This window comes from Cebus imitator, unplaced genomic scaffold (assembly GCF_001604975.1).
Source record: "Cebus imitator isolate Cc_AM_T3 unplaced genomic scaffold, Cebus_imitator-1.0 Scaffold113, whole genome shotgun sequence".
Taxonomy (NCBI): domain Eukaryota; kingdom Metazoa; phylum Chordata; class Mammalia; order Primates; family Cebidae; genus Cebus; species Cebus imitator.
The window spans coordinates 6,384,863-6,412,417 of NW_016107428.1; the positions used below are offsets into that span (position 1 = coordinate 6,384,863).

The 27,555-nt window shown below is 38.1% G+C and overlaps 1 protein-coding gene across 1 annotated transcript in view; it reads right to left on the reverse strand.

Moving 5' to 3' along the window:
• DNAH7 (dynein axonemal heavy chain 7) overlaps nt 1-27,555 on the reverse strand; it is a 344,809-nt gene that overhangs the window by 264,133 nt on the left and 53,121 nt on the right. The window contains exons 6-8 of the mRNA XM_017538741.2: nt 7,526-7,613; nt 6,364-6,544; nt 4,066-4,141 (exon numbers count right to left, since the gene is read on the reverse strand). Of these exons, the coding sequence (XP_017394230.1) occupies nt 4,066-4,141; nt 6,364-6,544; nt 7,526-7,613 (345 nt within the window). The remainder of the gene's footprint in view (nt 1-4,065; nt 4,142-6,363; nt 6,545-7,525; nt 7,614-27,555) is intronic.

Consider the following 27,555-nt stretch of genomic DNA (forward strand, 5'->3'; position numbering starts at 1 on the left):
TATTTTATGTGTATAACTTTTGTACTCTTACTGATTTTAAACACATAGTCTTGTTTTATTATACAGTAACTGTAATTTAATTTTTCATGTGTGGCTATACCACCTTTGCAATTATGAAGGATGATTTTTGTCCTTCCCAGGAGAAAAGTTGTTCTCCATAGAGGATATGGGAAAATGGGTACATAACGTTTTGTGTGTGTATATGTGGAATGGGAAATAATTTGGGCTTTTTTGGTTTGTTTATTTGAGATGGAGTCTCACCCTGTCACCCAGGCTGGAGTACAGTGGCACAATCTCAGCTCACTCCAACTTCCGCCTCCTGGGTTCAAGCGATTCTCTCACCTCAGCCTCCTGAGTAGCTGGGATTACAAGTTTACACCACCATGCCAGGCTACCGTTTGTATTTTTAGTAGTGACGGGGTTTTGCTACATTGGCCAGAACTGGTCTCAAACTCCTGACCTCAAGTGATCTGCTCGTCTCAGTCTCCCAAAGTGCTGAGATTACAGGTGTGAGCTACTGAGCTTGGCCTTTGGGGCATTTTTAAATGATACAAAAGAACGTAAAACTGAAGTGGTTAATCATATAAACTCCATCCTTCAAACTATTTAAGATTTATTCCTAAATGTTAATTATTATTAGAGAAAATATACAGCAAGTGGATTTTCCCATTTTGTGTTCTGTATTTCAATCCATGTAAACTGAAAGACATTCTTATAAATATACATCTTCTGCAATGTTCCCAGTGTGTTTCTGCACCATCAAACTTTTATGTTCCTACCATATCTGAAGTCTGTGCTAGTTGCTACGGGGATTTTAAAACACCCTATATCAAATTATTTCCACCAAATACTTACCTTTTCACCATCTTAGTGTCCACCTGTCTATGTTTAGTCATCTACCTATCAATCCATCAACTCATAAATGTAATTACAGTTAAATACATAAATAAAGATCATAAGAACAATTAGTTGTATAGAGGCTTACAGTAGAGATATTGCAGGTTTGGTTCAAGACCATCCCCATAAGGCAAATACTGCAATTAAGCAAGTCACACAAACTTTTGCTTTCCCAGTGCATATAAAATGTATGTTTATGTTATATTGTAGTCTATTAAGTACGCAATGGCATTATATCTTTAAAAAAAAACATGTAGGGCCAGGCACAGTGGCTGACACCTGCAATCCCAGCACTTTGGGAGGCCAAAACGGGAGGAGTTTTTTAGCCCAGAAGTTCAAGACGAGCCTGGGCATAGGGAGACTCAGTCTCTACAATTTTTTTTTTAAAATTAACTGGGTGTAGTGGTATGCTCTTGTGGTCCCAGCTACTTGGGAAACTGATGTGAAAGGATCACTTGCACCTGGGAGGTTAAGGCTGCACTGAACTACGATCATGCTACTGCACTCCAGCCTGGGCAACAGAGAGAAACTCTACCTCAAAAATTAAAAAAGAAAAAAAGAAGCCAAGTGCAGTGGCTCACACCTGTAATCCCAGCACTTTAGGAGGCTGAGGTGGACAGATCATGAGGTCAGGAGTTCAAGACAAGCCTGGCCAACATGGTGAAACCTCGTCTCTACTAAAAATACAAAAATTAGCCAGGCATGGTGGTACACACCTGTAAAGCCAGCTACTCAGGAGGCTGAGGCAGGAGAATCCCTTAAACCCCAGAGGCAGAGGTTGCAGTGAACCAAGATCACACCACTGTATTCCAGCCTGGGCAACAGAGTGAGACCCTGGCTCGAAAAAAAAAAATGCATACACCCTAATTTTAAAATACTTTATTGTCACAAAATACTAACAATCATCTCAGACTTTTGCGAGTCATAATCTTTTTGCTGGTAGAGGATCTTAATGGCCTCTAACTGATCAAGCTGTGGCAATTTTTAAAAATAAGACAACAATGACATTTGCCACATCATCAATTGACTCTTCTTTTCATGAAAGATTTCTCTGTAAGCATTCAATGCTATATGACAGCATTATACCCAACTAGAACTGCTTTCAAAATTGGAGTCAATCCTCTCAAATTCTGATGCTGCTGTATCAGCTAGCTTATGTAATACTCTAAATCCTTTATTGTCATTTCAGTGTTCACAGCATCTTCATCAGGAACAGAATCCATCTTAAGAAACCACTTTGTTTGCTCATCCGTAAGAAGCAACTTCTCATCTGTACAAGTTTTATCATGAGATGTCAGCAATTCAGTCACATCTTCAGGCTATACTTCTAATTCTTATTCTCTGGCTTCCAACACATCCTTCCAACACATCTGCAGTGACTTCCTCCAGTGAAGTCTTGAGCCACTCAGAGTCATCCATAAGGGTTGAACTTCTTCCAAACTTCTGCTCATGTTGATATTTTTACCACCTTATATGAATCACAAATGGTATTCATACCATTCTTAATGGTATCTACAACAGTGAATCCCTTCCAGAAAGTTTTCAATTCACTTTTGTAAGATCTCTCAGAGAAATCACTTTGGTAGATACAGCCTTTCAAAATTTTTTCTATAATTTCAACTTTTATTTTAGATTCAGGGGGTATATGTGTAGGTTTATTACATGGGTATATTCTGTGATGCTGAGGTTTGGGGAACAATTGATCCCATCACCCAGGTACCAGCATAGTCCCTGATATAGTTTGTATATCTCCTCCAAATTTCATGTTGAAATCTAATTCCCAGTGTTGGAGGTGGGGACTTTTGGGAGGTAACTGGATCATGGGGGCAGATTTCTCACAAATCGTTTATCTTCATCCTCTTGGCTCTGTCCTCATAATAGCGAGCTTTCACAAGATCTGGGTGTTTAAAAAAGTGTGTGGCATCTTCCCTGTCACCCTTTCTTAATTCTGCTCTTGCCATGTGAGTTGCCTGCTCCCATTTTGCCTTCTGCCATGATTGTAAGCTTCCCAAGGCCTCCCCAGAAGTCAAGCAGATGCCAGCACCATACTTCCTGTAAAACCTGAACAACTGTAAGCCAATTAAACCTTTTTTCTTTATAAATCACCCAGTCTCAGGTATTTTTCTATACCAACACAAGAACAGCCTAACACAGAACCCAATAGTTGATTTTGCAAGCCTTGCTCCATTATGGAGATAGCTTCTTTTCTTAAACCTCATGAAGCAACCTCTGCTACCTTCAAACTTTTCTTCTGCATTTTTCTTACCTTTCTCAGCCTTCATGGAATTGAAGAGAGTTAGGGCCTTGTTCCGGATTAGGCTCTGGCTTAAGGAAATATCATGGCTGGTTTTATCTTCTTCCAGAACACTTCCTCCATATCAGCAATAAGGCTGTTTCACTTTCTTGTCAGTCATTTGTTCAATGGAGCAGCACTTAAAATTTCCTTTGCCTTCACAGCCTGGCTAACTGGTGCAAAAGGCCTAACTTTGGCCTGTCTTGGCTTTCAATATGTCTTCCTCAGTAAGCTTAATGATTTCTAGCTTTTGATTTAAAGTGAGAGATGTGTGACTCACTTAGAGGCCATCTTAGGTTACCTGGCCTAATTTCAATACTGTTCTGTCTCAGGGAATAGGGAGGCCTTAGGAGAGGAAGAGAGATGGGGGAGTGACTGGTTGGTGGAAGAGTCAGAACACGCACATTTATTGACATAATTTGCCATCTTATATGGGTTCTGTTTGTGGCTTTCCAAGGTAATTATAATAGTAATATCAAATATTACTGATGACAGATCATAAGAGATATAATAATGGAAAAAGTTTAAAATACTGTACGAATTACCAAAATTGACAGAGACACAAAGTGAGCACATGCTGTTAGAAAAATGATGCCAATAGACTTGTTTGACAAAGGCCTACAGTTGCAAAAAAAAAAAAAAAAAAAACCTCATAAACCTACTATTTACAAAAACAGTATCTGTGAAGTACAGTAAAGCAAAGTGCAAGAAGATGAGGCATGCCTGTATATGAAATATATACATACACACATATACATTTACCTATATATAAATTATAAACATATATATGAGAAAATATAATTGGTATAGAAATATATAAACATATACAGACATGGTCACATAGTCAACATTCTTAGAGAAATCTGATCACTTACTCAGCACGATGGGCTGGAAGTTCATCTATCTTCTTATCATCTTCTTTCTCCCTAGGATCTTTTAAAACGAAATCAACTAAAAGAAAATTTTAAAATTCTGATATATAAACTTACGTTAATTATAGTATATTTCCAAGCAATTGCAAAACTAGCTCTATTAAGATTAGCTGTTTAAATTAAAGTTGTTTAGTAATGAGCAATTTGTGCATTTATGAACAGAAGAAAATTTTAAAAATCTTACAAGAAACTGTATCATGTCCGTGTCTTTGAGGATACAGTATATGTTCCCTTTCTTAACACAATGTGTCCCTCCCCTTTCATTTGAAAGGAATAATTGCTTTTAATATTATATTTTCCCTTATAGCTATTCCACCAAAAGTATGCTTGTTGAATTGAACATCCACAATACAGGATAGTGGTAGTTCTATTTCACTGAGGAAAGTTACAAACAGTTGGCCCTCTGTATCTGCAGGTTCTACATCCATGGACTCAACCAACCATGAATCAAAAATATTCAGAAAAAACAATAACAGACAACAAAATAATACAAATAAAGATATACAGTATAACAACAATTTACATAGCATGTACATTGTATGAGATAGTATAAAAAATCTGGAGATGATTTAAAGTATACGGGAGGATATGAGGTTATATGCAAATACTGTGCCATTTTATATCAGAGACTTGAGCATCTGCAGATTTTGGTATCTGCTGGGGAGATGACTGTCTTGGAACCAATCTCCTGTGGATGCCAAGGGACAACAGTATTGCCTTGTTCTCTTTTAAATTGCATAAGAGCATAAAACAGTCCTGTTATAAAATCAATAAAGCTATCTTGCTTCTGTCTTCTATGGTCTTTAATTCACAATTAATTTTAATTCTTCTGCCAGTCTTTCAAGAAGCTCTTTCTAAATTGCAAATTGCATGTATTACCCCCTTGCCTACAATGCTTCAGAGACTCTCCTTTACCTTCAAATGCTCTGAAAAGGCATATAAGGCTCTTCAGATTCTGTCCTTTCCCCAAATGCACCCTATGCTTTGGCTTCAGAACTGCTTACAAGTCCAGAAGAGCCTCTCATGCATGTCTGTCATCGTTCACAGCATTTCCTAGGCCAAGCACATTCCCTACTAGACTGTTGTTCATCCTTCAAGACTTAGTTTAGGCTTCTCCAGAGTCCTTCCTAACAAGTCAGAGGTGACCTCTTCTCCCTACAGTTTTATCTTCTGTTTCTCTCCTCTTTGCACTTACTACTTTATCATTTAGTTATTTGTCTATCTCCCTCATTACACTATGAACTCTGAGGACAGGGATTAGGCTCTTTATTTTTATATCACCGGGATATTCCATAGGAGTTGTAAATACAGTGCATGTCCTCCACCAGGAAGGGTCCCCACATTACTCCAAAGCATTATTATTACTCCAACTTTGAACATAGCATCCATCATACTAGGTTTACCATCACAACCAACTTGAGAGCCTTTTATAAAAGTACAGATTCCAAGGCCCTGCCTCCAGGGATTTTAATTCAGGTGTGGCCAGAAGTCAGTATTTTAAAAATAGTTCTGCAGTCAGCCTTAGGATCTATTTGTACCATGGGTCAACAAATTTTTTATGTAAAGGGTTAGACTGTAAGTATTTTCGACTTTGTGAGCCACAAGGCCTCTGTCACAAGTGTTAAATTTTGCTCTTGTAGCTCAGAAGCAACCAGATTTGTACATAACATGCAAATGAATTAGTGTGGCTATGTTTCCAAACTTTATTTATGAAAACAGGTAGTGGCCAGATGTGCCTGTGAGCTATAGTTTGCCAACCTTTGGTCTACTGCAACAATTTTACATGAATTACATTCTAATTTATGACATCGGTAATATTAATGTTCATTGTTAATGCTTACACTTGTAGGTAATAATTTAAATATGTCTAGTCTCATGCCTACACCAAAAGATCCTTCAATGATGAGACCATCTTAAAGAAACAGACTATCTCCTAAATGTCTAATGCCTTGCATAAATTAGATGCTCAATAAATATATTAAGAGATTAAAAGTAGTGCTTTATAATTTTCTTCAGTGCTGTCCTTTGTGGTGGGAATATATCCCTACAAATAGAATTTTTTTTGTAATATTTCACTAATATAATTTGCCTAAGATCTTAAGTAATATAACAGCAATGTAAGAAATGGCATAATTATAATATTGTGAATAGTTTGAAGTATAGGTATTAATTTTTAATACAAAAATTATCTTTAATGAGACACATATTCAAATTAAAAATCAAAGAATAATACCAATTTACCTATGGATTTCTTTACACTAAGAAGATAATCTTCTCTCATTTCATCAGATAGTGTAACTATGCTGTCAGTGAAGACTTTCAGATGTTGTGGAACTAAATCCAGTACATGTTCCAGCCAAGAATCTTCCATTGGGGCTACATGGTCTGTATCAATTCCGTGGTGAATATAATAGTAATATCTCTACAAAAAGAAGATAGGAAAAATGTTGATGTATAGAAAAAGCCTGTTTATCAAAAATAAAACTAAGCAAAATTCAAGTTTTAGGAGAACAAAGTATTTATAAAGCATAAAAAAGTATTTGGAGCAATTCACATAGGCATTGAGATCTAAATGTTACAAATGTGGATTTTCATGAAAATTAAAACTCCTACCTCATTTTATAACTATACTCTAAAACATCAAGTTATATTACCAAATACATGATGTACACAACAGAGTCCATGCTGAATTAGTGTTTTGTAATTTTAAAAAATGTGTTAGTTTTTGTCCTTTTATTATTATCAGAAGATCTTAAAAGCTATAAGCAAATCAGTAACCCTATATATTAATTCAAGAAATATTATACAATAGGATTTATGACATTCCAAATGGCCTAACAGTCCATACTGTAATTTTATAGCTGCTATTGTACATGTTCATATTCATTTTAAAACAAGTTATTTCTAGAATAATGAATATTTAACTTCAATATATGTTCACGAATTTTTACATGTTACTTATTAGAAAAAATTTAAATGTCAAAATACTTTTGAATTAGCAGGTTAAAAGTCTTTGATATTTACATTTTAAAAAATTCTTATGCATTTGAAATACTTGAAGAATTACTATTTCTAAAGTAAGTTAATAGGCCCTGTAAAATATACATTATATAAGACAATTTCTCATAAAAAATTAAGGCATGTAAAGCTATAAATGACTGAACTTGGCTTCAATATGTAGAGCAAGTAGATTTGAAATTTTTTTAAATTGTGGTCCTAGGTGGCAAGGGAGAGAATGATTTCTTCTATAAATCCCATAAAGCTTTTTCACAGAACTCTGTACTTATTCCTATGTCCACAGAGTTTCACAAAGGAGGTGCACAGAGTGACTTCAAAAGTATAAAATTATCTTCAAGCATTTCTCTCATTTTCAATTATACTGACAAAAGAAATGGCCTGTTACCAAGATGTCTTTCTCTACAGCAGAAGTGGTCGGTTTTGGAATTATGCTTCCATCAGGGACAGCTGAGTCTAAGTCAGTATCTTGTTGCCTAACAAAATGATAAACATACTATTCAAAAATAGATAAATGGCAGTTAAAACATAAAATAATCAATATAAGAAAACCAGGACTATTTTCTATTAAATCATAAGGAAAAATGAATTGTTGAACATTTCAAAAATAGTATACATATTTGTTTGGTACGATATTCCTCCCCAAATACTTTACTCATTCAGACAATCATATTGGAAGTTATTTGGAAGACCTAATTCAGAAATCACGCCCTTCTTGATGGCCTTCACTTATTCTTCCTCATCACTTAAGAATCAAGCTCTCTCTTCTTTGAACTTATAAAGGAACACTCTTGCAATATTCCTAAAATATGTATGGTTATTTTTAAATATGAGTTTTAAAAAGAGCACTGATGGAAAGTACTTTGAACACAGTTTTGCAGAAGATAGACACATTCTTCAAAAGGCCGTTTCTCAGATTTCTACAGACATACAAGTTAACAATCAGTGACACACAAGTTCTTATGTGCTTATGTATTTATTATTGGGTATGTGTTTATATAATACCATAGTGCTTGTAACTATAATTCAATTCAAAATCTATGCCAAATATGAGCCACATTTTGTGACACGTTCTGGGGCTACACTGGGCAGAAAGGCATAGTTCACCTCTTCAGAAAAATAAGTTGTTCTGAGATAGCTTTAACCTCTTTATAACTGACTGTATCATCCTCTTCATCTGGATCCCAACTTCATCTGGGAGGGATACAGGTCAGTGATGCTGTATAATTAAATACACCTTCCCACTAACTGCCCAGGGAGGGGAGGCTGGAGCTTTAGTGAGTATATCTGAGATACCAAACCAAAGTGGGTGCACAGAACAGATCTTCCAACTCATTTATCTTTTGCAAATCCAGAAATCCAGTGTTTTGTGAACTTTATACACATTATTTTCAATTATATGGACAAGATAAAAGAGTCAAGACTTTGGGTAATGTCTCAGTTAAATTCAATATATAGCTAGTGCTCAATAAATGTTTGTTAAGTGAGGGAATGCAAGTATGAAAGCAGTAGAAATCCTCGAGGTATTTAGTACATGGAGAGAAAAAAAATGATTTTTCTAACTACAAATGTAATCTTACATTGTTGACTATACAGAAAGGAAGTAACATATTTCAGGAGTTACTCAGGAGTAATGTATTTCAGGAATCAGGAAATCTGGGTTCAGATTCTGCCACTATAAAGCACATGACCTCAGTAACTATTCTTTGTTTAATAGCAGAAATCCTCATCTTCCCTACCTTGCTGAATTCTAAGAACCAAACAAACCTCATTCTCTGTGTGAGTAACACCTGCCTAGGAAGACACAGCAAGGCAAGGGTAGGTGAGGAGGTAAAAGAAATGGCTGTAGAAGTTCTTCTCATCAGAATGAAGATCCTTTCAGCTCAAAAACTCTATGATTCTATCATTCTAGGGCCAGTAGCAAACATTCTCCTCACTGAGAACAATAATAATTGCAGCTTTTTATTGATTACCTACTTAGGCCTTCAACAGTTTCACATATATTATAATCCTTACACCTATTGCTAGAAGACAACAACAACAATTACCCCCATTTCACAAATGAAGAAACTGAACATCAGAGAAGTTAAATAACTTCCCCTTGGTCATACAGCTAATTAACTATGAAAGAAAGAATTTGCCCATAAATATGTACTTCCAAATAGCCATGCTTATTCCATTCATAAATAATCAATATAGAAGGCATGGGGTCTGGGTAAAGAGAAAATATGACATACTTTATTTCTCAAAAATAGAAAGAACTATATTGATTTTTTTCTCTTTATAAAATCAGTAGAGGCTTTTGGTTCAAGACGGTGACATGAACCTCCCTTTTCAAAATTGCCCTGAAAAAATCATAATAAAATAATTGTAACCCATTAATTATGAAGAAACTAGAAGAAAAGTCATTAGCTAGGGAGATATTTCACAAATTTCTGGAACCTGAAAAGGAGAGTCTATTAGTCCATTTTCAACTGTTGATAAAGACATATCTGAGATTGGGCAATTTACAAAAGCAAAAGGTTTAATGGACTTACAATTCCAAGTGGCTAGAGAGGCCTCAAAATCATGGCAGAAAGCGAAAGTGACTTCTTACATGATAGCAAAAAGAGAGAGAAATGTGAGCCAAGTGAAAGGGGTTTCCCCTTATCAAACCATCCGATCCCATGACACTTATTCACTATCATGAGAACAATATGGGAGAAACCGTCCCCATGATTCAATTATCTTCCACCAATTCCCTCCTACAACATGTGGGAATTATGAGAGTACAATTCAAGATGAGATTTGGGTGGGGACACAGAGCAAAACCATATCATTCTGCCCCGGCCCTCCAAATCTCATGTCCTCACATTTCGCAACCAATTATACCTTCCCAACAGTTCCCCAAATTCTTAACTCATTTCAGCATTAACCCAAAAGTCCACAGTCCAAAGTCTCATCTGAAACAAGGCAAGTCCCTTCCATCTATAAGTCTGTAAAATCAAAAGCAAGCTAGTTACTTCCTATATACAAAGGGGGTACAGGTATTGGGTAAATATAGCCATTCCAAATGGGAGAAAGTGGCCAAGACAAAGTGGTCACAGAGCCCATGCAAGTCCAAAAGCCAGCAGGGAAGTAAAATTTTAAAGCTCCAAAATGATCTCCTTTGACTCCAGGTCTCACATACAGGTCACACTGATCTAAGAGGTGATCCCATGGTCTTAGGCAGCTCTGCCCCTGTGGCTTTGCAGGGTACAGCCTTCCTCCCAGCTGCTTTCATGGGCTGACATTGTCTGTGGTTTTCCAGGCAAACGGTGCAAGCTGTCAGTGGATCTACCATTCTAGGGTCTAGAGGATGGTGGCCCTCTTCTCACAGCTCCACTAGGCAGTGCCCCAGTAGGGACTTTGTGTGGGGGCTCTGAGCCCACATTTCCCTTCTGCACTGCCCTAGCAGAGGTTTTCCATGAGTGCCCAACCTTTGCAAGAAACTTTTGCCTGGGCATCCAGGCATTTCCATACATCCTCTGAAATCTAGGTGAAGGTTCCCAAAGCTCAATGCTTGAATTCTGTGCATCTGCAGGCTCAACATCACATGGAAACTGCCAAGGTTTGAGACTTGCACCCTCTGAAGCCACAGCCCAAGCTCCACATTGGCCCCTTTCAACCAAAGCTGGAGCAGCTGGGACACAAGAGTACCAAGTCCCTAGGCTGCACACAGTATGGGGACCCTAGGCCTGGCCCATAAAACTATTTTCTCCTAGGCCTCTGGGCCTGTGATGGAAGGTGCTGCCATGAAGACCTCTGACATGCCCTGGAGACATTTTTCCCATTGTTTCAGGGATTACCATTTGGTTCCTCATTACTTATGCAAACTTCTGCAGCTGGCTTTAATTTCTCCTCCAAAAATAAGACTTTTTTTTTCTACCATATTGTCAGGCTGTAAATTTTTATGCAATGTGTCCCTTATGAAAATGAATGCCTTTAGCAGTACCCAAGCCATCTCTTGAATACTTTGCTGCCTGGAAATTTATTCCACCAGACAACCTAAATCATCTCTCTCAAGTTCAAAGTTCCACAAATCCCTAGGACAGCGGCAAAATGCCACCAGTCTCTTTCCTAAAACATAAGAATCACCTTTGCTCCAGTTACCAACAAGTTCCTTATCTCCATCTGACACCACCTCAGCCTAATTATCCATATCACTATCAGGTTTTTGGTCCAAGCCATTGAACAAATCTCTAGGAAGTTTCAAACTTTCCCACATTTTCCTGTCTTCTTCTGAGCCCCCAAACTGTTCCAACCTCTGCCTTTTACCCAGTTTCAAAGTTACCTCCACATTTTCAGGTATCTTTTCATCAATGCCCACTCTACTGGTATCAATTTACTGTATTAGTTCATTGTCATGCTGTTGATAAAGACAAACCAGAAACTGGGCAATTTACAAAAGAAAGAGGCTTAATGGAACTTACAGTTCCATGTGGTTAGGGAGGTCTCACAATCATGGCAGAAGGCAAAAGGCACTTCTTACATGGTGGTGGCCAGGGAAATATGAGAGCCAAGTGAAATGGATTTCCCCTTATCAACCCATCAGATTTCAGGAACAATTCATTACCTCAAGAACAGTATGGGAGAAACCACCCCCACAATTCAATTATTTCCCACCAGGTCCCTCCTACAACAAGTGGGAATTATGGGAGTACAATTCAAGATGAGATCTGGGTGGGGACACGGAGCAAAACCGTATCAGAGAGGACAGATGAAATAGAGTTCAAAACACCACAACCCAAACTCATACAGGAAGGAAAGCAATCTGCCTGGGAGTCCACTAGAAAAGGCTCTGGTCTCAGGGTTGGCAGATACCAAAGGAGAGAATGAGGAGAAAGTCTGAAAACAAGGTTATCTGAATAGCTTTCTGCGAACAAATTACATAAGAAGAATACATTCTCAAAAGGCAAAAAAGGACAGAATGTGACCCAATAAACAACAGAAAATATGAATAGATTTGAATTAAGTACGCTAATTGAATTAGTAATTAATAATTTTCCTACCAAGAAAAGTTCAAGTACAGATGACTACACTAATGAATTCAATCAAACAAGGAAATAATACCAATTCTAAACAAACTCTTTCAGAAAACAAAAGAGATAAAAACACTTCTCAACAATTTTTATGAAGCCATTAGTGGCCTGATATCAAAGCCAGACAATGATATAACAAGAAAACTACAGAGCCATATCGTTCATGAATATAAACTGAAAAAAATTCCTAACAAAATACTAACAAACCAAATCCAGAAACATAACAAAGGGATTACACACAATGACCAAGAGGAATGCAAGGTTGTACTAATTATAAAAAGCAAATAATGTAATATATCATATTAATAGCATAAAGGACAAAAACTAAATGATCACCTCAATAGACACAGAAAAAGCAACCGACGAAAATCCAGGATTCATTCATGATAAAATCTCTCAACAAATTAGGAAAGAAAAGGAACACCTTCAACTTGATAAAAGATACTTTCTATTTCCTTTACATATTTATTGAGCCCATGTTGTTTTTTCTTCTTTTCATTATTTAATATGTAATTTAACTGTAAATTGACTATTTGTAGTTGTATATGTTTATAAAGTAAAAAGTTATGATTTATCAATACAATGTGGAATAATTAAAGCTAATGAACATATCCATCAAATCAAATACTTATCATTTTGTGTGGAGAACATATGAAATTTACTCTCAAAGCCACAGGGAAGTTCAAACAGGGCAGAGCCCAACTCAGCTCAGCAAGACCACTGAGGTCAGTCTGCCTCTCCTCTCTGGGCAGGGCATATCAGAAAAAAAACGGCAGCAGCCCCAGCTGTTTTTACAATTTCCATCTCCGTGGAACATAGCATCTGGGGAAAGGGGCAGTTGTGGGCACAGCTTCAGCAAATTTAAATGTCCCTGACTGATAGCTGTGAAAAGAGCAGTGGATCCTCCCAACACAATGTTCCAGCTCTGATAAGAGACAGACTGCCTCCTCAAATGGGTCCCTGATCCCCATGTATCCTGATTGGGAGATACCTCCCAGTAGGGGCCAACAGACACCTCATATGAGAGGGCTCTGGCTGGCATCTGGCAGCTGCCTCTCTACGATGATGCTTCCAGAGGAAGGAACAGGTAGCAATCTTTGCTCTTCTGCAGCCTCTGCTGTTGATACCCAGGCAAACGGGGTCTGGAGTGGACCTCCAGCAAACTCCAACAGACCTACAGCAGAGGAACCTGACTGTCAGAAGAAAACAAACAAACAGAAAGAAATAGTATTAACATCAACAAAAAGGACATCCACTCAGAGACCTCATTCCAAAGGTCACCAACTTCAAAGATCAAAGGTAGGTAAATCCACAAAGATGGGGAGAAACCAGCATAAAAAACCTGAAAATTCCAAAAACCAGAATGCCTCTTCTCCAAAAAAAAATCACAACTCCTCACCAGCAAGGGAACAAAGCTGGACAGAACCAATTTGACAAATTGACAGAAGCAGGCTTCAGAAGGTGAGTAATAACAAACTTCTCCAAGCTAAAGGAGCATGTTCTAACCCAATGCAAGGAAGCTAAGAACATTGAAAAAAGCTTACTGGAATTGCTAACTAGAATAACCAGTTTAGAGAAGAACATAAGTGACCTGATGTGGCTGAAAAACAGTACAAGAACCTTGCGAAGCATACACAAGTTTCAATAGCTGAATCAATCAAGTCAAAGAAAGGATATTAGAGACTGAGATCAAATAAATGAAATAAAGGTAGAAGACGAGAAAAGAGAAAAGAGTGAAAAGAAACAAAGCCTTCAAGAAATATGGACTATGTGAAAAGACAAAATCTACATTTGTTTGATGTACCTGAAAGCGATGGGGAGAATGGAACCAAGTTGGAAAACACTCCTCAGGATACTATCCAGGAGAACATCCCCTAACTTAGCAAGAGAGGCCAACATTCAAATTGAGCAAATACAGAGAATATCACAAGGATACTCCTCAAGAAGACCAACCTGAAGACACATAATCATCAAATTAACCAAGGTTGAAATGAAGGAAAAAATGTTAAGGGCAGCCAGAAAGAAAGGTCAAGTTAACCACAAAGGGAAGCCCACAAGACTAACAGTAGATCTCTGTGCAGAAACCCTACAAGCCAGAAGACAATGGGGGCAAATATACAACATTCTTAAAGAAAAGAATTTTCAACTCAGAATTTCATATCCAGCTAAACTAAGCTTCAAAAGTGAAGGAGAAATAAAATCCTTTACAGACAAGCAAATGCTGAGAGATTCTGTCACCATCAGGCCTGCCTTATAAAAACTCCTGAGGGAAGCACTAAACATGGAAAGGTACAACTGGTAACCAACCACTGCCAAAACATACAAATTGTAAAGGCCATTAATGCTATGAAGAAAAGGATCAACTAATGGGCAAAATAACCAGGTAGCATCATAATGAAAGGATCAAATTCACACATAACAATATTAACTTTAAATGTAAACAGGCTAAATACCCTAATTAAAAGACACAGACTAGCAAGTTGGATAAAGAGTCAAGACCATTGGTGTGCTGTATTCAGGAGACCCGTCTCACATGCAAAGACATACATAGGCTCAAAATAAAGGAATGGAGGAATGTTTATCAAGCAAATGGAAAGTGAAAAAAGAGCAGGACTTGCATTCCTAATCTCTGAAAAAACAGACTTTAAACCAACCAAGATCAAAAGTGACAAAGAAGGGCATTACATCATGGTAAATAAATCAATGCAACAACAAGAGCTAATAATCCTAAATATATAGGCACCCAATACAGGAGCACCCAGATTCATAAAGCAAGTTCTTAGAGATTTACAAAGAGACTTCAACTCCCACACAATAATAGTAGGAGACTTTAACAATACTGTCAATATTAGACACATCAATGAGGCAGAAAATTAATAAGGATATCCAGGATTTGAACTCAGCTCTGGACCAAGCAGACCTAACAGATATCTAAAGAACCCTCCACCCCAAATCATCAGAATATACAGTCTTGTCGGCACCACATCACACTTAATCTAAAACTGACCACATAATTAGAAGTAAAACACTCCTCAACAAATGCAAAAAAAAAAATGGAAATCATAACAATCTCACAGAACACAGTGCAATCAAATTATAACTCAGGATTAAGAAACACACTCAAAACTGCAAAACCACATGGAAACTGAACAACCTGTTCCTCAATGACTACTGGGTAAATCATGAAATTAAGACAGGAATAAAGATGTTATTTGAAACCAATGAGAACAAAGGCACAATGTACCAGAATCTCTGGGATACATTTAAAACAGTGTGTAGAGGAAAATTTATAGCACTAAATGCCCACAAAAGAAAGCAGGAAAGATCTAAAACTGACAACCTAATATCACAATTTAAAAAACTAGAGAAGCTAGAGCAAAGGAATTCAAAAGCTAGCAGAAGACAAGAAATAACTAAGATCAGAGCAAAACCTAAGGAGACAGAGACACAGAAAACCCTTCAAAAAAATCAATGAATCCCAGAGCTGGTTTTTTTGGAAAGGATAAACAAAATAGACACACCACCATTAATAGCCAGATTAATAAAGAAGAGTCAAAGAGAAGCAATAAAAAATGATAGTTGGGATATCACCACCAATCCCACAGAAACACAAACTAACATTGGAGAAAACTATAAATACCTCTACGCGAATTAACTAGAAAATCTAGAAGAAATGAATAAATTCCTGGACACACACACCCTCCCAAGACAAAACTAGGAAGAAGTAAAAACTCTGAACAGACCAATAACAATTTCTGAAATTAAGGCAGTAAATAGCATAACAACCCAGAAAAGACCAAGACCAGACAGAAACACAGCCAAATTCTACCAGAGGTACAAAGAGGAGCTTCAGTCCTCCTGAAACTATTCCAAACAATAGAAAAAGAGGGAATGTTCCCTAACTCATTTTCTAAAAATATATTTTATTGAACTTCACATTGTGGGGTACATGTGCAGAACATGCAGGTTTGTTTCACAGGTACACGGCAATGTGGTTTGCTGCCTCCATCCCTGTCACCTATATCTGGAATTTCTCCCCATGTTATCCCTCCGGAACTCCCTACTCCTCACTGTCCGTCCCCTAGTCCCCCCCAACAGACCACAGTGTGTGATGCTCCCCTCCCTGCATCCACGTGTTCTTATTGTTCAACACCTGACTGTAAGTGAGAACATGTGGTGTTTGATTTTCTGTTATTGCGTCAGTTTGCTAAGAATGACGGTTTCCAGATTCATCCATGTCACTACAAAGGACATGAACTCATTGTTTTTTTATGGCTGCATAGTATTCCATGGTGTATATGTGCCACATTTTCCTTGTCAAGTCTATCATCCATGGGCATTTGGGTTGGATCCAGGTCTTTGCTATTGTAAATAGTGCCATAATGAACATACCTGTGCGTATTTATAATAGAATGATTTATAGTCCATTGGATATATATCCAGTAATGGGATTGCTGGGTCAAATAGAATTTCTATTCCTAGGTCCTTGAGGAATCACCTCAAGGACAAATTGGTTGAGCTAATTTACACTCCCACCGACAGTGTAAAAGTGTTTTTTTTTGTTTTTTTGTTTTTTTTTCAGATGGAGTTTCACTCTCGTTACCCAGGCTGGAGTGCAATGGCACAATCTCGGCTCACAGCAACCTCCGCCACCTGGGTTCAGGCAATTCTCCTGCCTCAGCCTCCTGAATAGCTGGGATTATAGGCATGCACCACCATGCCCAGCTAATTTTTTGTATTTTTAGTAGAGACGGGGTTTAACCATGTTGACCAGGATGGTCTCGATCTCTTGACCTCGTGATCCACCAACCTCGGCCTCCCAAAGTGCTGGGATTACAGGCATGAGCCACCACGCCCAGCCCAAAAGTGTTCTTATTTCTCCACATCCTCTTCAGCATCTGTTGTGTCTAGATTTTTTAATAATCGCCATTCTAACTGGCACGAGATGGTATCTCAAGGTGGTTTTGATTCACATTTCTCTAATGACCAGTGATCATGAGCATTTCTTGATATGTTTGTTCGCGTCACATATGTCTACTTTTAAAAAGTGTCTGTTCATATCCTTCACCCACTTTTGAATGGGTTTGTTTTCTTCTTGTAAATCTGTTTTAGTTCTTTGTAGATTCTGGATATTAACCCTTTGTCAAATGGGTAGATTGCAAACATTTTTTCCCATTCTATTGTTGCCAGTTCACTCTAATGATAGTTACTTTTGCTGTGCAGAAGTTCTGGAGTTTAATTAGATCCCATTTGTCTATTTTGGCTTTTGTTGTCAATGCTTTTGGTGTTTTAGTCATGAGGTCCTTACCTATGCCTATGTCCTGAATGGTTTTGCCTAGGTTTTCTTCTAGGATTTTTATGGTGTTAGGTCTTATGTTTAAGTCTTTAATCCATCTGGAGTTAATTTTAGTGTAAGGTATCAGGAAGGGGTCCAGTTTCTGCTTTCCGCAAACTGCTAGCCAGTTTTCCCAACACCATTTATTAAACAGGGAATCTTTCCACATTGCTCTTGTCAGGTTTGTCAAAGAGCAGATGGTTGTGGATGTGTGGTGTTGCCTCCAAGGCCTCTGTTCTGTTCCATTGGTCTATATCTCTGTTTTGGTACCAGTACCATGCTGCTTTGATTACTGTAGCCTTGTAGTATAGTTCAAAGTCAGGTAGCCTGATGCCTCCAGGTTTGTTCTTTTTACTTAGAATTGACCTGGCTATGCAGGCTCTCTTTTGGTTCCATAAGAAGTTTAAGATGTTTTTTTCCAGTTCTGTGAAGAGGGTCATTGGTAGCTTGATGGGGATAGCATTGAGTCTATAAATTACTTTAGGCAGTATGGCCATTTTCACAATATTGATTCTTCCTAATGATGAGCACGGAATGTTTTTCCATTTGTTTGTGTTCTCTCTTATTTCATTGAGCAGTGGTTTGTAGTTCTTCTTGAAGAGATCCTTTACATCCTTTGTTAGTTATATTCCTAGGTATTTTATTCTCTTTGTAGCAATTGTGAATGGGAGTTTGCTCATGAGTTGGCTCTCTTTAAGTCTGTTATTGGTGTATAGGAATGCTTCTGGTTTCTGCATATTGATTTTGTATCCTGAGACTTTGCTCAAGTTGCTTATCAGTTTCAGGAGATTCGGGGCCAAGATGATAGGGTCTTCTAAATACACAATCATGTCATCTGCAAATAGAGATGATTTGACTTCCTCCTTTCCTAACTGAATACCCTTTATTTCTTTTTCTTGCCTGATTGCTCTGGCTAGAACTTCCAATACTATATTGAATAGGAGTGGTGAGAGAGGGCATCCTTGTCTAGTGCCAGATTTCAAAGGGAATGCTTCCAGTTTTTGCCCATTCAGTATGATTATTGGCTGTGGGTTTGTTGTAAATAGCTTTTATTATTTTGAGATACACTCTGTTGACACCTAGTTTATTGAGAGTTTTTAGCATAAAGGGCTGTTGAATTCTGTCAAAGACCTTCTCTGCATCTATTGAGATAATCATGTGGTTTTTTTCTTTGGTTCTGCTTGTGTGGTGGATTACATTTATAGACTTGCATATGTTGAACCAGCCTTGCATCCCTGGGATGAAGCCTGCTTGATTGTGATGGATAAGCTTTTTGATGTGCTGTTGCAATCAGTTTGCCAGTATTTTATTGAAGGTTTTTGTATCAATGTTCATCGTGCATATTGGCCTGAAGTTTTATTTTCTTGTTGAGTCTCTGCCGGGTTTTGGTATCAGGATGATGTTGGTCTTATAAAATGATTTGGGAATGATTCTCTCTTTTTGGATTATTTGGAATAATTTCAGAAGGAGTGGTACCACCTTCTCTTTGTATGTCTGGTAAAATTCAGCTGTGAACCCATCTGGACGTGGGCTTTTTTTTTTGGTTGATAGGCTATTAATTGCTGCCTCAACTTCAGCCCTTGTTATTGGTCTATTCGGGGCTTCGACTTCTTCCTGGTGTAGGCTTGGGAGCGTGCAAGTGTCTAGGAATTTATCCATTTCTTCCAGTTTTACTGGTGTATGTGCATAGAGTTGTTGGTAGTAATCTCTGATGGTAGTTTGTATTTCCGTGGAATCTGTGGTGATATCCCATTTATCATTTTTTATTGCATCTATTTGATTCTTCTCTCTTTTTTTTATTAATCTGGTTAGTGGTCTATCTATTTTGTTAATATTTTCCAAAAATTAGCTCCAGGATTTACTGATTTTTTGAAGGGTTTTTTGTGTCTCTATCTCCTTCAGTTCTACTCTGATCTTAGTTATTTCTTATCTTCTGCTAGCTTTTGAGTTTTTTTTGATCTTCGTCTTCCCCCTACAGGCCTGGACTTTCCTGGGTCCAGCTGTACTTGCTATGAAACTCTCAATTCAGAGCATTTCAGATTGCTGGTCTTTGTTGGGGTGGGACCTGCTGAGCCACATCACCTGGCTCCCTGTTTCAGCCCCCTTTTTTTCAGTTGAATGGGTGACTCTGTCTCCCAGGTATTCCATGCACCAGTTGAAATGGCCGCATAAATTTGCATGAATTTTTGTGCAGAGACCCACTGCGCCAGTTGAAACAGCCATGCTGGAGTCTTGTGGTACTTTTCTGCTCAGGAATCTCCTGGTCTGTGGGCAGTAAAAACTTGTCTGGAAATGCGGTGATCACTCACCCTCTGCGTTCTCACTGGGAACTGCCTTCCAGAGCTGTTCATATTCAGCCATCTTGGATCTCCCTAACTCATTTTATGAGGCCAGCATTACCCTGATACCAAAACCTGGCAGAGGCACGGCTGAAAAAGAAAATTTCAGGCCAATATCCCTGATGAACACTGATGCAAAAACCCTTAATTAAATACTGCTAAACCAAATCCAGGAGCATATGAAAAAGTTTACCCACAACGATCAAGTCAGCTTCATCCCTGGGATGCAAGGCTGGTTCAACATACACAGATCAATAAATGAAATCCATCATATAAACAGAACCAAAGACAAAAACCACATGATTATCTCTATGGATGCAGAGAAGGCCTTTGACAAAATTCGACAGCTCTTCATGCTAAAAACTCTCAAGAAACTAGGTATTGATATAAAATATCTTAAAATAATAAGAGCTATTTATTATTTAAATAATAATAAGCCCACAGCCAATATCATACTGAATGGGCAAAAAATGGAAGCATTCCTTTTGAAAACTGGCAGAGGACAAGGATGCCCTCTCTCACCATTCATATTCAACACAGTATTGGAAGTTCTGGCCAGGGCAATCAGGAAGATAAAGAAATAAATGGTATTCAGTTAGGAAAAGAAGAAGTCAAATTGTCTGTTTGCAGATGGCATGATAGTATATTTAAACACCCCATCGTCTTAGCCTAAAATCTCCTTAAGCTGACAAGCAACTTCAGCAAAGTCTCCAGATAGAAAATCAATATGCAAAAATCACAAGCATTCACATACACCAATAACAAACAGAGAGACAAATCATAAGTAAACTCCCATTCACAACTGCTACAAAGAGAATAAAATACCTAGGAATACAACTAACAAGGTATATGAAGACCTCTTCAAGGAGAACTACAAACCACTGCTCAAGGAAATAAGAGAGGACACAAACATGTGGAAAAACATTCCATGCTCATGGATAGGAAGGATCAATATCGTGAAAATGGCCATATTGTCCAAAGTAATTTACAGATCCAATGCTAAACCCATCAAGCTACTATTGACTTTCTTCACAGAATTGGAAAAACTACTTTAAATTTCATATGGAACCAAAAAAAAAAGCCTGCATAGCCAAGACAATCCTAAGCAAAAAGAACAAAGCTGGAGGCATCATGCTACCTGACTTCAAACTACACTACAAGGCTACAGTAATCACAACAGCATGATACTCATACCAAAACAGATATATAGACCAATGGAACAGAACAGAGGCCTCGGAAATAATATCACACATCTATAACCATCTGATCTTTAACAAACCTGACAAAAATAAGCAATGGGGAAAGCATTTCCTATTTAATAAAAGGTGTTGGAAAAACTGGCTAGCCACATGCAGAAAGCTGAAAATGAATCCCTTCTTTACACCTTATACAAAAATTAACTCAAGATGGATTAAAGACTTAAATGTAAGACACAAAACCATAAAAATCCTAGAAGAAAACCAAAGCAGTATCATTCAGTACATTGGCATTGACAAAGACTTCAGAACTAAAATACCAAAACCATTGGCAACAAAAGCCAAAATAGACAAACGGGATCTAATTAAACTAAAGAACTTCTGCACAACAAAAGAAATTACCATCAGAGTGGAAAGGCAACCTATAGAATGGGAGAAAATTTTTGCAATCTACCCATCTGACAAAGGGCTAATATCCAGAATCTACTAAGAACTGAAACAGATATACAAGAAAAAAACAAACAAACCCATTCAAAAGTGGGTAAAGGATATGAACAGACACTTTTCAAAAGACATATATATATGAGGACACAAACATATGTAAAAACGCTCATCATCACTGCTCATTAAAAAATGCAAATCAAAACCACATTGAAATACCATCTCATGCCTGTTAGAATGGTGATCATTAAAAAATCTGAAGATAACACATGCTGAAGAGGATATGGAGAAATAGGAACACTTTTACACTGTTGATAGAAGTGTAAATTAGTTCAACCATTGTGAAAGACAGTGTGGCAAGTCCTGAAGAAATACGATTTGACCCAGCAATCCCATTACTAGGTATATACCCAAAGGATTATAAATCATTCTAATATAAAGACACATGCGATGATGGCCGAATAGGAATAGCTCTGGATTGCAGTTCCCAGCGAAAATGCAGAGAGTGAGTGATCACTGCATTTCCAAATGAATTTTTACTGCCCACAGACTAGGATATTCCCTGGCAGAAAAGTGCCACAAGTCTCCAGCATGCCTGTTTCAGCCAGCGCAACTGGACTCTGCAAAAAAACTCACACAAATCTGGGTGCCATTTAAACTGGTGACTGGAACACCTAGAAGAGAGAGTCGCCCATTCAGCTGAAAAAAAGTGGGCTCGAACAGGGAGCCAGATGATCTGGCTTGGCTGGTCCCACCCCACAAAGACCAGCAATGTGAAACACTCTGGATTGAGAGTTTCATAGCAAGCACAGCTGGACCCAGGACTGTCCAGCTCTGTGGGGGAAAGGGCGTCTGCCATAACTGAGGCAGTCCGCTGTTACTGAGGCAGTTCTAACTATACCCCTATAAACAAAACCACAAGGAAGTTCACATAGCAACTGGGCAGAGCCCATGGCAGCTGAGCAACACCTCTGCTGGCAGATTGTGACTAGGCTACCTCCTTGCTGGGCAGGGCATCTCTGAAAAAAGGCAGCAGAATGACAGGAACTTATAAATAAAACCCCACCTTCCCAGGACAGAGCACATGGGAAAAAACGGCGGTTATGAGTTCCACTGCAGCAGACTTAAACATACCTGCACAGCAGCTCTGAATGAAACAACAGAACTCACAGCTCAGCACTTGAGCTCCTATAAGGGACAGACTGTTGCCTCAAGCAGCTCCCCAAACCCCATATAACCAAAGAGACACCTTATAAAGGAGAGCTCAGGCTGTTACCTCATGGGTATCCTTCTGGGACAGACAACAGAAGAAGAAACTGGCAGCAACCCTTACTGTTCTGCAGCCCCTGCAGGTGATCCCCAGGCAAGGAGGGTCTGGAGTGGACCTCCAGCAGTCCTAACAGCAGGAGGGCCTGACTGTTAGCAGGAAAACTAAAAAACAGAAAGAAATAACTTCATCAGCAACAAAAAGGATGTCAACTCAGAAACCCCATCTGAAAGTCACCAACCACAAAGACCACAGGTAGATAAATCCACAAAGATAGAAGAAACCAGTGCAAAAGGATGAAAATATCCAAAACTAGAACACCTCTCCTTCTCCAAGGAATCACAACTCCTCACCAGCAAGAAAACAAGGCTGGATGAAGAATGAGTCTGATGAATTGACAGAAACAGGCTTCAGAAGGTAGGTAATAACAAACTTCTCTGAGCTAAAAGATCATGTTTTAACCCAATGCAAAGAAACTAAGAACCTTGATAAAAGGTTTGATGAAATGCTAACAAGAATAAACAACTTAGAGAGAAATATAAATGAACTGATGGAGCTGAAAAACACAATACCAGAACTTCACAAAGTATACACAAGTTTCAATAGCTGAATTGACCAAGCAGAAGAAAGCATATCAGAGAATGAAGATAAACTCAGTGAAATAAAATGAGAAAGCAAGATTAGAGGAAAAAAAGAGTAAAAAGAAATAACAAAGCCTCCAAGAAATATGGGATTATGTGAAAAGACCTAATCTACGTTTGATAGGTGTACCTGAATGTGACAGAGACAATGAATCGAATCTGGAAAACATTCTTCAGGATATTATCCAGGAGAACTTCCCCAACCTAGAAAGGCAGGCCAATATTAAAGTCCAGGAGATACAGAGAACATCACAAGATACTCCTTAAGAAGAGCAACCCGATGGGAAAGGGAAGCCCATCAGACTCAGCAGATCTCTCAGAAGAAACCCTATTAGCCAGAAGAGAGTGGGGGCCAATATTCAACATCCTTAAAGAAAAGAACCTTCAACCCAGAATTTCATATCTAGCCAAACTAAGCTTCATAAATGAAGGAGAAATAAAATCCTTTATGAACAAGCAATTGCTCAGGGATTTCATCACCACCAGACCTGCTTTACAAGAGCTCCTAAAAGCACTAAACATTGAAAGGAAAAACCAGTACCAGCCACTCCAAAGACCTACCAAATGGTAAACAGCATCAACACAATGAAGAAACTGCATAAACTAATGGGCAAAACAACCAGCTAGCATCAAAATGCAGGATCAAATTCACACACAACAATATTAACCCTAAATGTAAATGGACTAAATGCCCCAATCAAAAGACACAGACTGGCAAATTGGATTCAAAGTCAAAACTCATTGATGTGCTGTATCCAGGAAAACCATCTCACATGCAACAATACACATAGGCTCAAAATAAAGGGATGGAGGAAGATATACCAAGCAAATGGAGAGCAAAAAAAAGCAGTAGTTGCAATCCTAGTCTCTGATAAAGTAGACTTTAAACCAACAAAGATCAAAAGAGACAAAAAAGGGCATTACATAATGGTAAAAGGATCAGTGCAACAAGAAGAGCTAACGAGCCTAAATATATATGTGCCCAAAACAGGAACACCCAGATACATAAAACAAGTTCTTAATGACATACAAAGAGACTTAGACTCCCACACAATAATAGTGGGAGACATTAACACTCCACTATCAATATTAGACAGATCGATGAGACAGAAAATTAACAAGGATATCCAAAACTTGAACTCAGACCCAGACCAAGCAAACCTAATAGACATATACAGAACCCACCACCCCAAACCCACAGAATATACATTCTTCTCAGCACCACATGACACCTACTCTAAAATTGACCACATAATAGGAAGTAAATCCCTCCTCAGCAAATGCAAAAGAACGGAAATCCTAACAGTCTCTCAGACCACAGGGCAATCAAATTAGAAGTCAAAATTCAGAAAATGTCTCAGAACCATACAATTTCATGGAAATTGAACAACTGGCTCTTGAATGTAGACTGGATAAACAATGAAATGAAGGCAGAAATAAAGATGCTATTCGAAACTGACAAGAACGAAGACACAACATACCAGAATCACTGGGACACATTTAAAGCAGTGTCTAGAGGAAAATTTACAGCAATAAATGCCCACATGAGAAGCAAGAAAACATCTAAAATCAACACCCTATCATCAAAATTGAAAGAGCTAGAGGAGCAAATGAAAAAAACTCAAAAGCTAGAAGACAAGAAATAACTAAGATCAGAACAGAACTGAAGGAGATAGAGACACAAAAAACCCTTCAAAAAAATCAATAAATCCAGGAACTGGTTTTTTGAAAAGATCAACAAAATAGACCACTAGCCAGATTAATACAAAAGAAGAGAAAAGAATCAAATAGATGCAATAAAAAATGATAAACGGAATATCAGCACTGATTCCACGGAAATACAAACTACCATCAGAGATTACTACAAACAACTCTATGCACATACACCAGTAAAACTGGAAGAAATGGATAAATTCCTAGACACTTGCACGCTCCCAAGCCTACACCAGGAAGAAGTCGAAGCCCCGAATAGACCAATAACAAGGGCTGAAGTTGAGGCAGCAATTAATAGCCTACCAAACAAAAAAAAGCCCACGTCCAGATGAGTTTACAGCCAAATTCGACAAGACATACAAAGAGGAGGTGGTACCACGCCTTCGGAAACTATTCCAAAAAATCCATAAAGACGGAATGCTTCCCAAATCATTTTATAAGACCAATATCATCCTGATACCAAAACCCGGCAGAAACTCAACAAGAAAATAAAACTTCAGGCCAATATCCATGATGAACATCAATGCAAAAGTCTTCAATAAAATACTGGCAAACTGATTGCAACAGCACATCAAAAAGCTTATCCATCACAATCAAGCAGGCTTCATCCCAGGGATGCAAGGCTGGTTCAACATATGCAAGTCTATAAATGTAATCCACCACACAAGCAGAACCAAAGAAAAAAACCACATGATTATCTCAATAGATGCAGAGAAGGTCTCTGACAGAATTAAACAGCCCTTTATGCTAAAAACTCTCAATAAACTAGGTGTCAACAGAGTGTATCTCAAAATAATAAAAGCTATTTACAACAAACCCACAGCCAATAATCATACTGAATGGGCAAAAACTGGAAGCATTCCCTTTGAAATCTGGCACTAGACAAGGATGCCCTCTCTCACCACTCCTATTCAATATAGTATTGGAAGTTCTAGCCAGAGCAATCAGGCAAGAAAAAGAAATAAAGGGTATTCAGTTAGGAAAGGAGGAAGTCAAATCATCTCTATTTGCAGATGACATGATTGTATATTTAGAAGACCCTATCATCTTGGCCCCGAATCTCCTGAAACTGATAAGCAACTTGAGCAAAGTCTCAGGATACAAAATCAATATGCAGAAACCAGAAGCATTCCTATACACCAATAACAGACTTAAAGAGAGCCAACTCATGAGCAAACTCCCATTCACAATTGCTACAAAGAGAATAAAATACCTAGGAATACAACTAACAAAGGATGTAAAGGATCTCTTCAAGAAGAACTACAAACCACTGCTCAATGAAATAAGAGAGAACACAAACAAATGGAAAAACATTCCGTGCTCATCATTAGGAAGAATCAATATTGTGAAAATGGCCATACTGCCTAAAGTAATTTATAGACTCAATGCTATCCCCATCAAGCTACCAATGACCCTCTTCACAGAACTGGAAAAAAACATCTTAAACTTCTTATGGAACCAAAAGAGAGCCTGCATAGCCAGGTCAATTCTAAGTAAAAAGAACAAACCTGGAGGCATCAGGCTACCTGACTTTGAACTATACTACAAGGCTACAGTAATCAAAGCAGCATGGTACTGGTACCAAAACAGAGATATAGACCAATGGAACAGAACAGAGGCCTTGGAGGCAACACCACACATCCACAACCATCTGCTCTTTGACAAACCTGACAAGAGCAATGTGGAAAGATTCCCTGTTTAATAAATGGTGTTGGGAAAACTGGCTAGCAGTTTGCGGAAAGCAGAAACTGGACCCCTTCCTGATACCTTACACTAAAATTAACTCCAGGTGGATTAGACTTAAACATAAGACCTAACACCATAAAAACCCTAGAAGAAAACCTAGACAAAACCATTCAGGACATAGGCAGAGGCAAGGACCTCATGACTAAAACACAAAAAGCATTGGCAACAAAAGCCAAAATAGACAAATAGGATCCAATTAAACTCCAGAGCTTCTGGACATGCAAAAGAAACAATCATTAGAATGAATTGGCAACGAACAGAGTGGGGAAAAAAATTTTGCAATCTACCCATCTGACAAAGGACTTATTTCCGAAATCTACAAAGAACTAAAACAGATTTACAAGAAAAAAACAAACCCATTCAGAAGTGGGCAAAGGATATGAACAGACACTTTTTCAAAAGAAGGCATATATGAGACTAACAAACATATGAAAAAATGCTCATCATCACTGGTCATGAGAGAAATGCAAATCAAAACTACATTGAGGTGCTATCTCACGCCAGTTAGAATGGCGATCATTAAAACATCTGGAGACAACAGATGCTAGAGAGGATGTGAAGAAAGAGGAACACTTTTATATTGTGGGTGGGAGCGTAAATTAGTTCAACCATTGTGGAAGACAGTGTGATGATTCCTCAAGGACCTAGAAATAGAAATTCCATTTGACCCAGCAATCCCA